Source organism: Pleurodeles waltl, chromosome 7, assembly GCF_031143425.1.
Source record: "Pleurodeles waltl isolate 20211129_DDA chromosome 7, aPleWal1.hap1.20221129, whole genome shotgun sequence".
Taxonomy (NCBI): domain Eukaryota; kingdom Metazoa; phylum Chordata; class Amphibia; order Caudata; family Salamandridae; genus Pleurodeles; species Pleurodeles waltl.
The window spans coordinates 1,239,647,587-1,239,663,169 of NC_090446.1; the positions used below are offsets into that span (position 1 = coordinate 1,239,647,587).

At 43.1% G+C, this 15,583-nt stretch overlaps 1 protein-coding gene across 1 annotated transcript in view; it reads right to left on the bottom strand.

The window, feature by feature from the left end:
• Positions 1–15,583, bottom strand: part of DNAH9 (dynein axonemal heavy chain 9) — a 975,671-nt gene that overhangs the window by 897,690 nt on the left and 62,398 nt on the right. Inside the window, exon 5 of the mRNA XM_069200368.1 lies at positions 12,734–12,945. Coding sequence (XP_069056469.1) covers positions 12,734–12,945 — 212 coding nt within the window. The remainder of the gene's footprint in view (positions 1–12,733; positions 12,946–15,583) is intronic.

Sequence of the window (15,583 nt, forward strand, 5' to 3'; positions counted from 1 at the left end):
TACTCATATGGGTGGTACAATCAGTGCTGCAGCCTGACTAGTAGCATTTGATTTAAGGGCCCTGGGCACCCCAGTGAACTTTACTAGGGACTTATTAGTAAATCAAATATGCCAATCAGGGTAAAGCCAATTACACATCCAATTTCACATCGGGAGCACTTGCACTTTAGCACTGGTTAGCAGTGGTAAAGTGCCCAGAGTAACAAAAGCAGCAAAAACAGAGACCAGCACACAGTCAACTACCTGGGAAGAAGAGGCAAAAAGTTAGGGGAGACTACACCAAGGATATCAGGTCTAACACACCAAAACAACAAAAATCCAAGAAGGGAAAATAGAGAAACGGTTTTTAAACGTTCAAGAGAAAATAGTGCCAAAAAGCGCAAAGAGACGTTGCAATGAATTGTTGTGGTATACTGGGTCCAAGGCATGATTTAAGGCTGGCTGCAATGTGGTGTTGGTCGGATACACCAAGTAGATTGGCCCGCTACAGCTTGAAATAAGGGAAGTTAAATAAATGTCCCAATCTGAAGAGGGACTTTTTTTTTTTTTTTGGTATGACAAACTCTTCACCATGCAAGATAAACCTGAAATACAATTAAATGCAGTGGAACTACAGGTCATTCAGGCACCTTGAAGCCTTGGAATAAAAAGTTTCTAAAAGTACCCAAACTATTCTGGTGTTCAAACAACCAGATGAGTACATTTTCAAAGCCCCAAGGACCTCAGGGGGAGGACCAAGAGACTCTCAGGCGGAGGACAACAGCAAAGTCCAGTCCAGGTTCAGTTGCCACTGGTCAGCTGGGATTATTCAGATATACCCTCTTCAGTTTTTGCATGTTCATGGAGCCCCCAGGGTATCAGCCATATGACCCTTGAAGATCTTTCTGTTGTTGGATTTTGAAACTGAATCAATCAATCAATCAAAGTTTTTTATAAAGTGCGCTACTCACCCGTGAGGGTCTCAAGGCGCTTGGGGGGAGGGCAGGAGGGTCACTGTTCGAACAACCATGTTTTGAGGTTCTTTCTGAAGAGCAGGAGGTCTTTGGTTTTGTGGTGGTTGGTGGGGAGGGAGTTCCAGGTTTTGGGGGCGAGGTAGGAGAAGGACCTGCCTCCTGTGGTGGTGCGTTGGATGCGGGGGACTGTGGCTAGGGCGAGGTCGGCTGATCGGAGGTTGCGGGTGGGAGTGTGGAAGTTCACTCTTTCGTTGAGGTAGGTCAGGCCGGTGTTGTGGAGGGATTTGAGGAAGGGGGCCCATCCTCCTAAGGCTCTTCTCACTGGTCACAAATGCCAAGTGCAGCAGGTTCAAACCCTTTCCCAACTCCAGCAGTGTTCTGATGCAGGGTGAGGGTCTAACCCCATCTCGTCAGTTTTGTCACCTCTACCTCTCTCATACCCACAAGCATCTCTCAGCTTCTTGACTCATACTTTGCCTTTAATATTTTCCCATTTTCTGTTATTTTTGTACCTTTACCATTTTCCTTTCAACGCGCTCAAGCTCCGGTTCCTTAACTCAGTACTCTCTCTTTATATTTCCAGGTATATCCCACCACTCTCATCTTTTTTCCCATGTTATCTCTCCACTCCTCCAGTTACATCTGTGTACACCTCCATCACATCCTTATTTATCTTGCACTAACTGCTCTATCTCTTTCCCTTTGTTTACTTCCTGCTATGATTTGATCTGTATCTTATACTCTTTTTCCCAATCTTATCTCTTATTGCCTTTATCATTTCGTCCAGTCAGTTCCTTTCTCTTTCAATTTTCTTTACCCTGTCTTTGTTACCCCGTTTTTATTCATGTTTGTCCATGTCAGCATATTTTCCCTTTCTTTCAGCCACCTCTCCACCTTGCAACTTTTTACTATGCCTTTTCTATTGATGTATTTTCCCTTCCCTGTTTTTTTTCATCTCTATCTCTTTCCTCCGTCTTCCTTTCTTATAGAATCTTTGTTTCTTTTTCCAACTCCCTTCTTTCTTTGTTACTTATTTTTGGGTTGATTGCTTTCTCTATCATTTTAATTCTTCCTATCCCTGATATTCTCTCAATCATGATGTTGTCCATTTATTTTCTTTCCCTTTGCCTTCCCTTATTTCTTCTCCAGCATGAATGATAGATTCCCTCATTCCAAAACACCATAGACAAGAGCAGTGCTAACGTTCATAACATAGAATAAGTTCTGCATGAGTAGAATCAGTGTATGTTTCCTGCACACAGAACAGCACTCCACTCCAAGCTTCCATGCCACAAAAAAGCAGAGTGTGGTTAGCCACGTTCCTGCTTACAGGCATCCCCTAAAAAGCAATAGCGCAAGATTCCCTCACACAGAAAAAAGGTGCAGCACAGTCAGCAGCTGTGAAAACGGCTCTTGCACAAAATATGTAAGGCACTAGGAGCAGCAGTGGAAGAGTACCTTACACAAAATAGTTAAAGTAGTGGAAACCTCTCCTTCAAACGCCACTATAGACAGCATGGGCAGGCAATGTGAAAGCCTCCCTTGCACAAAGCATAAAAACATGAGCAGCCGCTACGGAAGCTTCCCTTACTAAACAGCTACAGCATGGAAGCAGGTTGCAGTGGATGACTCCCTCATGAAACAAGAAGAGAAAGCAGCAGCTGACCAAGCTTTTTTTTAGAAACATGGTAGAGAATGGCCAACAGACATGCAAGTCTATCTCACAGAATAGTACAACATGGGCAACTGTGAAAGGATGTGTGTGCACAGAAATCAAGTATGACAATTTCAGCCACTCTGGGGTTTTGTGCAAAATATTTCTACAAACGCAATGTTTAATCCCTTCCATGTAAAGGTGAAGGTAATACTGGAAGTCCCAGAATGCATATTGATTTGGGATTTTAAAAAAAAGCTAGAATTGGCTGTAAGCTTTGTACATAGCATGGGTTCGCTTGGCAATGAGGAGTGTTGTGCAACTCATCCCTGCAGTCATCCTCAAATGTGAATTAATGTGTAACACCAATCAGTGCTAGGGGTATCAGATGCTATTGGGATTGCGATTGTGACAATGCAAATTGAAAACCGTGGCTGTGGTGCTCTGAGATCTTTAAAATACAGCTTTTCTTCATTTTGCAAGATCTAATACATGTATTTTAAAGCTGCTTTTTTTTTGCAATTCGAACTTGACCCAAAGGTATTGCAGTGCTTTACATAAACACCAATTACATTACACAAGGACACATTCATTTTTGTAGGCACAAGAAGATTGAGTGATTTGCCCAGAATTACAAGATGTTGGTCTTTGCAATGCAAATCATATAATGGGGCTAAGGCTATGCTTGAGGGAAATTGTTTTAGTGCTCTTTGCCCTGCTATGGCATTTAAGGTAGGTAAGAAAACAGTTTGTGTGCTCCTTTCTGATCTGAAAAAAAGTTCAGTGAGTTTCACCATGTTGTGGGGCTTCCTATTACTAGCCCCAACTCCTTTACTAGATTCAGGCCATGATCTATACATAGACTTTCTGTGGGTACAAAACATTTCTTCTGGTGTCTCTCTGTGCAGGAAGGTTTTGAGAACAACCTTGAAGAGGCTTCGCCCTCCTACCCGCTTACTAGAATTTGCTTCCCTTTAAAATATTCTTTGGCTGTTAATGTTTACCCACAATCGGACCCTGGGAATTTCTTATAGCCTGGCCATCACTCACCTGGCTGTTTAGAAAACGAAGGCATTCTATATAGTAAACACATTGGAAGAAACGATTGATAGGATGTCCCATCCATTGATTGAACTGGCCTTTTGTCAATTTATCCAAAATGTTTATTCTCTTGTTTTTTGTTATTTTTCAACCTTCAAACAGCTGTTTGCTGCGTGAAGCACACAGAACATTAAAAAGATTGTGTAAGTCAGCACAGCAAACACAGAGCGAGGGTGAGTGCCCCCCTTCAAAACTATAAGGCTTTTGACACCCCACTCCCCGGACCGCATGGCCTGCAGCGGTGCCCCTGTTGCACAGCTCTGCAGCACACTCTTTGGATTTGCACACAACTGACCTCACCCTTCAATCATCAGTAATCAAGGGACTGACAGTTACCTAATAACAATGCTTAGCCCTAACAAAATATCTCATTAATTAACCTAACATATTACTGACTCTGACCCTAACCCACCCTTCATTCTGTGACAGCAGAAGAGTGATCAACCTCATCCCAAATCTTTGGCATCAATAGAGTCACTAATCTACCATATAATCAACTGTCTTTGAGCCCTACAATGTGATTAACTCTACCCTAACCTCACTACATTGGTACTACTTTTTTCCCAGTGCCATAACCTGGAAATCAAACACAGATGCTTCTAATATTGAGGACTTGCAGGTGCACCTAGCATACAGTGGAATCAAACCTAGCCCTATTAGACTTCCAGAGGAACTATTCCTCTATTCCAAAGGCCGTGCACAGCGGTGGTTGGATAAACGTATAATAATAAAATTACTTTATGTTTAAAAAAAACATAGAAAGGTTACAGGGATGTTATAATAAGGAAGTAGATATATATATTTTTTAAAACATAGAAATTCACATTAAAAAAAACTAAAAGTTAAATGGATGTTATAGTTAGGGTCACATTTTAAACATACAAAACCACAGAAACGTATCTGTTATAGTTATAGTTATCTCAAGTAACTATAACTTGTGCCCTGAGGTAACTATAACTACCGCCCTCCTCATGCACTGCTACTTACCCCACAAATTACGGCACTCATGACATCTTTGATAACATCATTGATAATTTCAATGTAATATTTGCAGTAAAATGTTTGATGAAAAAACTGTGCATGGCAGGGTTGAGAGTTATAGTTACCTTAGGGCACGAGTTATAGTTACTTGAGAAAACTGTAACTATGAAAGGTGAATTTCTATGGGTTTGTACGTTTAAAATGTGAGCCTAGCTATAACATCCCTGTAACCTTTATATACATATAAATACTGACATTGTGACTTCAAGAATATGGTTAATTCAAGGCTGGTCGATGGGAAAAAATATATTTGCCTTTGTGAACAAAAAGTTGTGCATATTTATTTCAAAACGTATTAGATTTTTGGCTAAACATGAGAACTTTGTTGTTCAAAAATGTTAGCAAATGAAAGACTTTGTTAGCCTTATTATTACATTGATTCCTTATTTTCTTCAATTGATTACTATCATGTCTATCTATATGTATATATATATATGTGTGTACGTATATATATATATATATATATATATATATATATATGTGTGTGTGTGTGTGTGTATGTGAATATATCTATATATATAAATAAATATATATATATATATATATATATATATATATATATATGGAAAATGTGACTTACCCAGTGTACATCTGTTCATGGCATGTAGTGCTGCAGATTCACAGATGGGAAACGCGATCGAAACAATACCGACAAATAATTAGGTTTTCTAAGGTTTTCCAATTCGAAATCTCGGAGTGAGAGGAAACATGTCCGAACCGGACAGCGGAAAGAAAACAATCTAACTATGGAGTCGATGCCCAAGCGCACTGTAACCGAGAGGCGGAGTCACTCGATCCTCTGACTCCAAAAAGACTTCTTTGAAGAAAAACAACTTGTAACACTCCGAGCCCAAAACTAGATGTCAGAAGTGATATGCATAGCATGTGTATCTGCAGCTACCCATGCCATTGAACATATATACATACTCACTTTAAAAACCAAAGGTTACAGGGATGTTATAGTTAGGCTCACATTTTAAACATACCAAACCATAAAAATTCACCAGTTATAGTTAAAGTTATCTCAAGCAACTATAACTCGTGTCCTAAGGTAACTATAACTTGTGCTCTTGCCATGCACAGTTTTTTTCAATAATTTGAATGGTAATGTTTCATTTATATTTTTAATGATGTTATAAAAGTTGTCATGAGAGTCGTAACATCTGGAGTAATTAGCAGTGCATGGCGATGGAGCGAGTTATAGTTACCTTAGGGCACGAGTTATAGTTACTTGAAATAACTATAAGTGCTGAATTTCTAAGGTTTTGTACGAAGGGATTCAGAACTTAACTATAACATACCTTTAACCTTTATTTTTCAAGTGTATTCCTATGGCTTTTTAATTTCTATTTCTAACTATAATGGGCCTGTAACCTTTGTTTTTTTCAATGAATTTCTAAGTTTTTTTTTTTTTACACATAAAGTAATTTTAATTATTGTACATTAATTCAACCACTGCCAGGCCCAGCGGTCAGCCTCCTATAACCACCCAACCTTGTGCCGTTCACGGCCTTTGGCTGTGAGTGGCGGGGGTTAGCTGCAGAAACTGGCCTGTGGCCAACCCCTTATAACCACCCAACTCTGCCCCACGCATGGCCAAAAGGTCTATCTCTCCGAGTGTGAGAATAGGTGTGAGAGGGTGTCTCTGGGTGTGAGTGGGTGCATGAGGATCTCAGTGGCTCTGTGAGTGGATGTGTGATGGTCTGAGTGGGTCTGTTAGTGGGTGCCTGAGGGTCTGAGTGGGTCTGTGAGTGGGCACATGGAGGTCTGAGAGTCTATGTGCGTGCACAAGTGTCTGATTGGGTCTGTGAGTGGATGTGTGATGGTCTGAATGAATCCGTAAGTGGGTGAGTCAGTGTTTGAGTGGGTCTGTGAGTGGGTGCATAAGGGTTTGAGTGGGTGTGTGAATGGGAGAAACATTGAAAAAGAGAAATTAGAGCGAGAGAAAGAGAGGGAGAGAGATAGAAAGTTTATTAGGCTTTGATGAATGATATACTTAGAATGAGATATTTCTGGACAAATTGAAAAGAAAAACATATTTGTCAATTAAAAACAGTGACATACCTTTCAGTACGTGCCTTAAACACATCGAGTTGAAAAGAAACTAGGGCAAGGACTCACCTAGACTGGAACCCTTAACCTTCAGTTGGAGGGTTTGAGACCTTAACCACTAGGCTACAAGTGAATGATTATTGCACTTTGTTCAGACTTACCTATGATATTCAACCCATTGATTTTGATGGGAAAAAGACTTCAATGTTCCATTACTAGAAATGTTTAACAGTCAAAACACTGGAAAATAAACAGACATGCTGCATGAGATACCAGGATTTGAACCTTCAACCAACTGAGGGACATTCCAAGAGCTTTACCAGTAGGCCAGACGTGACTCTGTGTTGCTGTGTATTAAAATGTAACTATAACATTCAAACCAAACATCTTGCTAGTGTGATGCTTTCAAGTCTTTGTATGGAGAGACCATTACAATAACAATCACTCTCTTCCATCGCTTTATGGATGACAGAAAGTGAGAGAGGGAGAAAAATTAAGAGAAAGAGATTGACAGAGAGAGGGAGAGCAGTTTTTTAGGCTTTGATGAATGATATATGTAGAATGAGATATTTTAGGAAAAACTAAAAAGCAAAGTGTATTGATCATTTAAAACAATTGAGATCACCTTTCAGCATGAACCTTAAACTTTTGAAGTTAAAAAGAAATTAAAAAAGGAAAATGACCATGGGCACACTGGGAATAGATCCCTCAACTTTCAGTGTGAGGATCTGTGACCTGAACTTTAGGTCATAGGTGAGTCCTTACTGTGATGCTTCCAGACATACCTATGACAGTCAACCCAGGCATGTGAATGAAAGGAAACATGAATGTTCCATCACTAGGAAGATTTAACAGTCAAAACACTAGTAAATAAAAACACACATTGGTAAGCAATACTAGGATTTGAACCTTCAGCCTACTGAGTGACAGCCCAAGAGCTTGACCATTAGACCAGAAGTGACTGTGTTCTGCTCTGCTTCCAAATGTAAGTTTAACACTTGTACCAAACATCTTGCTATTCTGCATCTTTGAAGTCATTGTATGGAGAGACAATTGCAATACAAATCTCTTTCTCTCTCTTTTCCATCCCATTATGGGAGGTGGTGGACCCCAGGGCAATCTGTGGATCCACAAGGTGGAGGGTCACGTGGCTCCCCTCCATCTTTGAATCTAGCCGCGGGGAGTTGGTGGTGCCCGAGATGGGGGTCCGCAACAGACATTAACATATTAGAGCACAGGGGAGGTGGCAATCCCCAGGGCGGAAGGGGTGTTGCATGGGCCCCCTGCATTTTTTAAAGTCCATTTGCCCCAGGGAGATGGCAGTCCCTGGGGCTGTAGGGAAGAGGGCCGCACAGTCCTTGCTCCACATTTACTGAAGTTCATTTGCCCCAAGGAGGTGGCAGTCCCCTTGGCGCAGGCAGGATGAGTGGGTTCACCACATACATAGTGTGCAGTTCAGTGGAGAAGTGGTGGTCCCCAAGGCTGTGGGGAGCATGGGGCCCCGTTCATTTAACATCTTTTGCCCCAGGGAGGTGACAGTCCACTTGGCACAAGCAGGCCGAGCAGGCCTGCTGCATACATAAAAGTGCAGTGCCCTTGAGAGATGGTGGTACCTGGGCCTGCAAGGGGGCCGTGTGGGACCACCACATCAATATAACTACTTTTGCCCTGGGGAGGCGGGGTGCAGCACGGGCAACCCCGCAAACATAATTTGCAGTGCCCCAGAGTGGTAGTGGTCCCCGGGGCTTTCATAAGCGTTAGAAGAGGGCGCGCGCCCGCTCCTATTTTTTTTATATGCTCCTGCATGCTCCGAAAGATCTACAAATGGATACCCACCCAAACCAGAAGAACAGTCACCCAAGCCCTCGTAAGCAGCAAACTGGACTACGGCAATGCCCTCTATGCAGGAACCATGGCCAAACTCCAGAAGAGGCTGCAACGCATCCAGAACGCGTCTGCACGCCTCATCCTGGACATCCCCCACCACTGCTACATCACAGACCACCTGAGAAACCTGCACTGGCTCCCAGTCAACAAGAGAATCACCTTCAAACTCCTCACCCGCACTCACAAAGCACTGCACATCACTGGACCAGAATACCTCAACAGACGGCTCTTCTTCTACACCCCGACATCGGCATCTCCACTCCACTGACCTCAACCTCACAACCATCCCACACGTCCGCAGAACTACAACCGGTGGTAGATCATTCTCGCACCTCGCCGCCAAATCGTGGAACACTCTTCCCACCCACCTGTGCCAGACCAAAGACCTCCTTACCTTCAGGAAACTTCTCAAGACCTGGCTGTTCGAGCAGTAGCAGCACCTTCCCCCCCCCTTCTCCCACCCCCTCAGCACATTGAGACCCTCAAGGGTGAGTAGTGCGCTTTACAAATTCCTGATTGATTGATTGAGTGACCTGGCCCACCCAGGGGCAAAATAAAAAATAAAGCGTTTGCTTTTAAAAAAAAAAATCATTACAAAATTTGCATATTGCCATGATTTTCACTGTGATTTAAAAAAAATACTTTAAAATCCTGCGAGTGTCCCTGGGGGACCTGTGCACCAAGGCTGGGAGGGGGTAAGGTAATAGTACCCTGCCCCCTTTTCTTTTTTTTAAAGTTTGTTTTTTGAGACTCGGCTGAAGCGGAGTCTCAAAATGGTTGCCAACACTCCATGGTTGAATACTCCCTGGTTGAAGTGCCAAATAACTAGTTCCTAACTATTAACTACCTACTGGCAACCAACAGTAGAGATAGATAGATAGATAGATAGATAGATAGATAGATAGATAGATAGATAGATAGATAGATAGATAGATAGATAGATAACTGTTGCACCTGGCCCTTTTTTCATGGTCATCCCCAAACTATTTGCCTTTCTTTTCTGGCCCTCTTTTTTTTGGCTTTTGGTCTCTGGGCACTTTATCACTGCTGATCAGTGCTAAAGTTTATGTGCTCTTTCCTAAAAACCTGGTTTGATTGGCTTACACCTCATTGGCACATTTAGTTTACCTGTAAGTCCTTTGTACAGTGGCATCCCTTTTACCCAGGGCCTGTAAATCAAATGCTACTAGTGGGCCTGCAGCGCAGCTTGTATCACCCACAGAGTAGCCTTTCAACCCTGTCTCAGGCCTGACATGCAGGGCCTGTGTGCGCTGTTTATTGCCTCATTGTCTGGGCATCTCAAATAACTTGCTAGGCCTAGAACTCCCATTTTACTACATATGGGAGTAACAAGAAAGACTGCCACTTCACCTACAAGGGCCCCGGTGTGCTGGCCTGCTGCATGCCCTCTGCCTTGTGTTCTACAGTTGTCTCCAGGGGCTGGATGGTGTGCCCCATTTCCTCCTGTCTACATTTTAGTGCAAGGTGAGCACTATAATCTCTTGCTGGAACCTCCTGAGAGATAGCACTGGGGAGGCACCGTGATCAGGAACTGTTGGCATGAGAGTCGCTCCCCAGTCTATGCTGTAGTGTGTGTCCTGTCTCCTTTCTGGTGCCTGGGGCATGTGGATCCATCTTTGTTGCTCACGAACAAAGTGATGTCCCCATGGCACAAACAGGCACTCACTTTAGCTGTTGTATTCCAGGAACGGGACTGCACTCCATTAGTTTGTGTGGAGCTTTTTCCCACCCACAGCCCAAGGAGATTGGGTCCAAAAGGCCACCATTGCCCAGAAGGGGCAGAATAGGTCTGCGATTCTCCAGTAGGCCCCAAGCACCTGCCAACAGGACACGTGTCCCATTTTGTGAAGGGGGCTGTCTCCCTTCCCCCCTCCACGGAGGAGAACAGCTGTCTTCTTCCGCCGCTGCAACCAGAGGAGAGCCCGGCAAAGGTCTTCCCATCACAGGGAGAGGTGTTGGTGTACCTCCCCCCCTTACAGTAGAGTCACACTTAGTCACGGGGGCTTGGTTTAGTCATATGTATCCCTCGCAAGACGGGACAGAAACCTCAATGGACGCCGCATCCTGCTAAGGATAATTTACCACCTTTACCATCACAGGAGGGCAGGAGCTCTTGTGCTGGACATGGTGGGTTTGCATCTACCACATATCTGGTAAAGGAAGCGCAGTCACGCTGTGACCTTCGCTTGGAAGGTGTTTCTGGGTGGCATGTTATATTGGCCTTGTGTGCTTCTGCCCTCATTGTGATGCTCCATCTGTCATGACCTGATGTATATTCAATGGCATTTTTTTAATCCTGCTGGGATAAGGAATACATGCTCTGACCTGTTTTGATATGCACTGAGAGGGTGATATTTTACACTATTGGCAATACAGAAATGAGTTGCTTTATTTTGTCTTAATGAGAATAATGGTTTGGCAATTACCTGCTTGACAAATTTGTACTGATTCATGTTGTTTTTGGTCTAATGAGTACTATGCAATACAGTTTATTTTATGTACTTGTTGTAAAGTCTCTTTTGTAGTGTATTTCTTTCATCTCTAGGTTGTGTGTGTTATGCAAGCGCGTTACACATGACCTCTGGGATAAGCCTGACTGCTCATGCCAAGCTACCAAGGGGTTGAGCAGGGATTATCTTGGGTGTGTAGCTCCCTTGCCCTGACACCAGTAGTGGTGACTGCCTGGCTTAGGTGTCTACCCTAGCCAACCAGGAACCCCATTTCTAACATATACATACAAACTTAGGAATGTGTGGGTAGGAAAAGAGTGATGTGGTCTGTGAGTGCTTCAGCAGGCACCTCAATTAGCTGACCTTCTTTAGGAGCAAGGAACGTAAATTTAGTGAACATTGTTGCCAGGATTGGCTATAAACCTCTAGGTGAGGCACGCGCCAAAATTTCCCCATATCACCTGCAGAACCATGAAGTGGAAAAATAGTGGTAATCTTAATAGTGCCATATAAAGAAATTCACATGGAGAGGATACAAAAACCTGTCAACTATCTGTTTGAGTGACAAATCTTTCTGTCCATGTTCTCCCAGATATGACTATGTATGCACAAATTGAGTTAGTGAGAACTACAAAAAAGAGCTAATGTTCTGCATGAAAAATGATTTGTTATATTCAGGATGTTTCTCAAATGTAAGGAGGAAAATCAATATCTGAAGTTGAATCAGCATGCATCTGATACCCAGAGAATCTGAATTTATTATAAGCGAGAAACAGCAGCAATTATAAGTTACTCTTAAAAATGCAGATTTTGAAGGTTTCCATTGCAAAATCTGAGTGTTCAAGCATTTACTTGCCCTTTTTTACTCATTAAATTTTGGTAGGCTTGATCTTCCAATCTTTAAATGGGATGAAACACAGAAGTTGCTTCCTTTATTGCACCCAATAATTACCAGGTGTGGTAAACTGTGCACAACTTGTAACTGTGATCTTGTAAATCCCCCAGCACTGAGCTTTGTGCATCACAAATTAAAAGGACCCTTTTGATCAAGACCTTAGTGATCAGGGGCAAAGTGGCGGGGCGGGGGCACAACAACATTAAGAATTTTATTTTTTTAAAGAAACTTTACGCTGCCGCTGCCTTGCTGCTCTTCTGGCTCCCCCTCCTGCCCTGCAACCAATCCTAACACTGCTCTCCCATGAGAGCAGTGTTAGGATTGGTGGGAGTGACCTGGCTTGGCACTCTGAGGCAGAGTGGGAGCCTCTGCCTGCTCTTTCCAACCCAGCAACACAGTGCTGGGTTGGACAGAGCCCACTGCGCATTTGTGTTTGGCCGGCTGGAGACAGACGGCCAAACATAAATGCGCACTGAGGGGAGTGCTGTGCACTTCCCCTTCATCCCTGTCATAGCCCGTGGCCCGCTCCACTGAAAAATAAAAACAATAATAAACGCTGTTTATTATTGTTTTTATTTTTCATTTTGCAGCTCCGGCTTAATTTGCAGCTTAATGCTATGCTGTAAGTGTGAAGGGTGTGCATGCAGTATCAAACATTGTCTATGTACATACAGCCTACCTGTTGGATGAGAAGATTGCAGAGCTCCTGAAGCAGCACTATGATCCGTGCTGGGGTGTTATAGTACTTCGAATTAGCCCAGACCAGGCACACGACATGCAACAGAGGCTCAATCAAAGGCTTCACCTCATTAAATTCAACATTCTCTACTTCATCAAAATGGCGCTGAAGAGGCTTCAAGTGTAGATTAATATCCTGCGCTTCAGACAACGCTACGAAAGAAGAGTGGGGAAAAAAAATCAAGCTGCAATTATGATTTCCCGGATTACACAATCATAAATCGTTTTAGAACATCTGTTATAAGCTAAATATTTAGACACACTGCAATCCAAACTCACACTTTGGAAATATTTAAAAGATAGCCTTATTGGGAAAGGGTGACATCACTAGATGCCAATTTCAGAACACTAAAACACAGCAGAATGCAATGGGCAATCAAGAAATAGCTTAAAGCCCACTTAAACAAGGCCATATAATTCAATAAACACAATAAAAGCGTGTTGACTCAGAAAGCACTTCAATGGACTAAACTTGAAACAACACACATAGTACTCAAGTTTTGCGAAATCGAGACTGGACGTCATGCAAGCACACAGATGCGAATACCATACCAATGAATGCATCATCACCTGGCGTGGAACTGTAGTTGGTCCTGTGCTGCACAACAACTAGAGGGCTGAAGGAGAACCTTCCAGTAATGTGAGAGAAGGTTAGAAACAAGTGAGTCAGAGATATGGAATTTTAGTAATGACTGCATATTGCCCACAGATTAGGAATCTGGTTTAATACTGCCTTGTTATGCTGAGACAGGATGCGCCTAATGTCAATCATGATGATTAAAGCAAAGGAGCCAGAACGGCAGTGAAATGATTCAAATGTCATTATTTTATTGCTCACCAAGAACCAGTTTCCTTGCTGAAAAACCACCTTTACTCCCACAAGCGACATGCTTTCCGAGCATGCTGCGACTTTCCTTCAATTGCATCCGGTACTGCCCGACTGCTCACCACATGCAGCAAGCATCACCACAAGGCACAAACACGCAGTAAGACACAAAGAACCTAAACACTGGGCACTGTGTCAGAAGCACATCTAGGACTCCTGGCAGCAGTGGAAAATCATTGCTCGCTCTCCACATCAGCCAAAAACAATTAGCACGAAACAGCAGCCGGCACATACAGGAACCATTACAAGCCGAAGTCTAGGAGCACAGCGATTACTTATTGCATCTTTAGCCTCCATAATTGCATCATGGTCAGATCTCTATAGCAGTCGCACCCCCTCTCTGTATCATAAGTTATCACTTCCCATCTCAATACTGCCAAACCAGTTACACGTCTGGCAGTATGCCCAGCCATTTTTGCTCATCACTCAGTTTTGGCTGCCTATGAATGCCAACTGTGCCCACGTGGTCTCATCTTTCTCCAGAAATTTGACTTCTACTCTAAAAAAGCACTAGTAGTCTCCTTGGTCTGGGATATGCCGACCAGCATAAAAATCTGCTCCTTGAGGGAGCATGGCTAAAAAAAATCTACGTTTCTTTAATATAGCTGCTGCTCAACCAATGCATGTTGCTTGAGTAAGCAAAGGTGTTGGACAACGTTTCGCTGAGCAGGTCTGCTTTACCAGCATCATTTCTGTTAGAATGACCTCTCTCTAGTCTAGTGTAAACAGCATATGTGCTGTAATCTCTCTCTTTCTTGTGGAAACCTGCTCAAAGTCATCTATTTCTGTAGGAAGCATAGTTCATAAGCTGGCATTGGCCTCATCAGCGCAGTCGGCTCCTCGACTGGCACCCATCTCTGCGGGATGCAGGCTACTCAACCAGCATTTGCTTCTTAATTGCATGCAGTAGCACCACTATTGTCTTCTCAGTAGCTACCACTGTTTGTCCAGAATCTGTCTACTGAACATCGTCTGCTGGTTGTTCAGCATCTGCCTGTATGGCGTGTGTGGCTATTGGAAAAATATTTGTCTCCTCACTATCAGGTTTCTTTAGTGATCCCTAGTAGGAAGTCCAGCAAGAAATGCAAATCTCTGCAGTAGAGCCACGGATGACACTGCTATGTTATTCCTTTGTCTGTCTATATACACTTAAATGTTTATAGTGGAAATATGCTCAACTACATAACAGAATTTGAGGTGTGCAAAGTTTTCCTTCACCTGCAAAATTGTCCTTACTTTCGGGTTTTGCCCCAGACAAAGGTTGCAGTTTTCCAGTTTCCCTTCACCAAGTTTAAATTGTGTGGAGTTTTTAAGTGTGCAATAGCATTACAGAGGAAAAACACTGAGGCCAGAGGGCAGACCAATCCTGATGCTGCTTTCATGTTAGCTTTGGCATGAAAGCAGTACCGGGATTGCTGGGGAGTCTGTGTTGGTGTCCCAGTGAATGCTGGGGCACCATAAGAAGAGGAAGGAGGGGGGAGACGCAAAGAGGTACTAAACTTAAAATTATTTTTTTATTTCCCCCATCCCTCCCCTTGAGATTTGCGGCCACCGCGGCTGACTACGGATCAACCAATATGGACCCGAAAAATACATTTGTAAACTTCAAACCCACTAATTTGTGTTTGCGAGGGGCACAATAATTATTAACTACGCAATTTGCAACCAATATCATGTCTGCCACCCCAGAATGGGGAATAACCTGTAATAACAGATTTTATTTGCAGTTCTGATTTGCTCAAAGCGTGCTCGAAGGACACATGATTTATCCCCAAATTGTAATCTTGTACTAGTTGCAAACAGGGGTTTGAGCCACTAAGGAAGCGGGTTGTATTCACAAAAACAAACCTGTGTATTTTTTCTTTGAGATCTCTGTTTTTCAGTAATCTGCGGCCATTACAACTA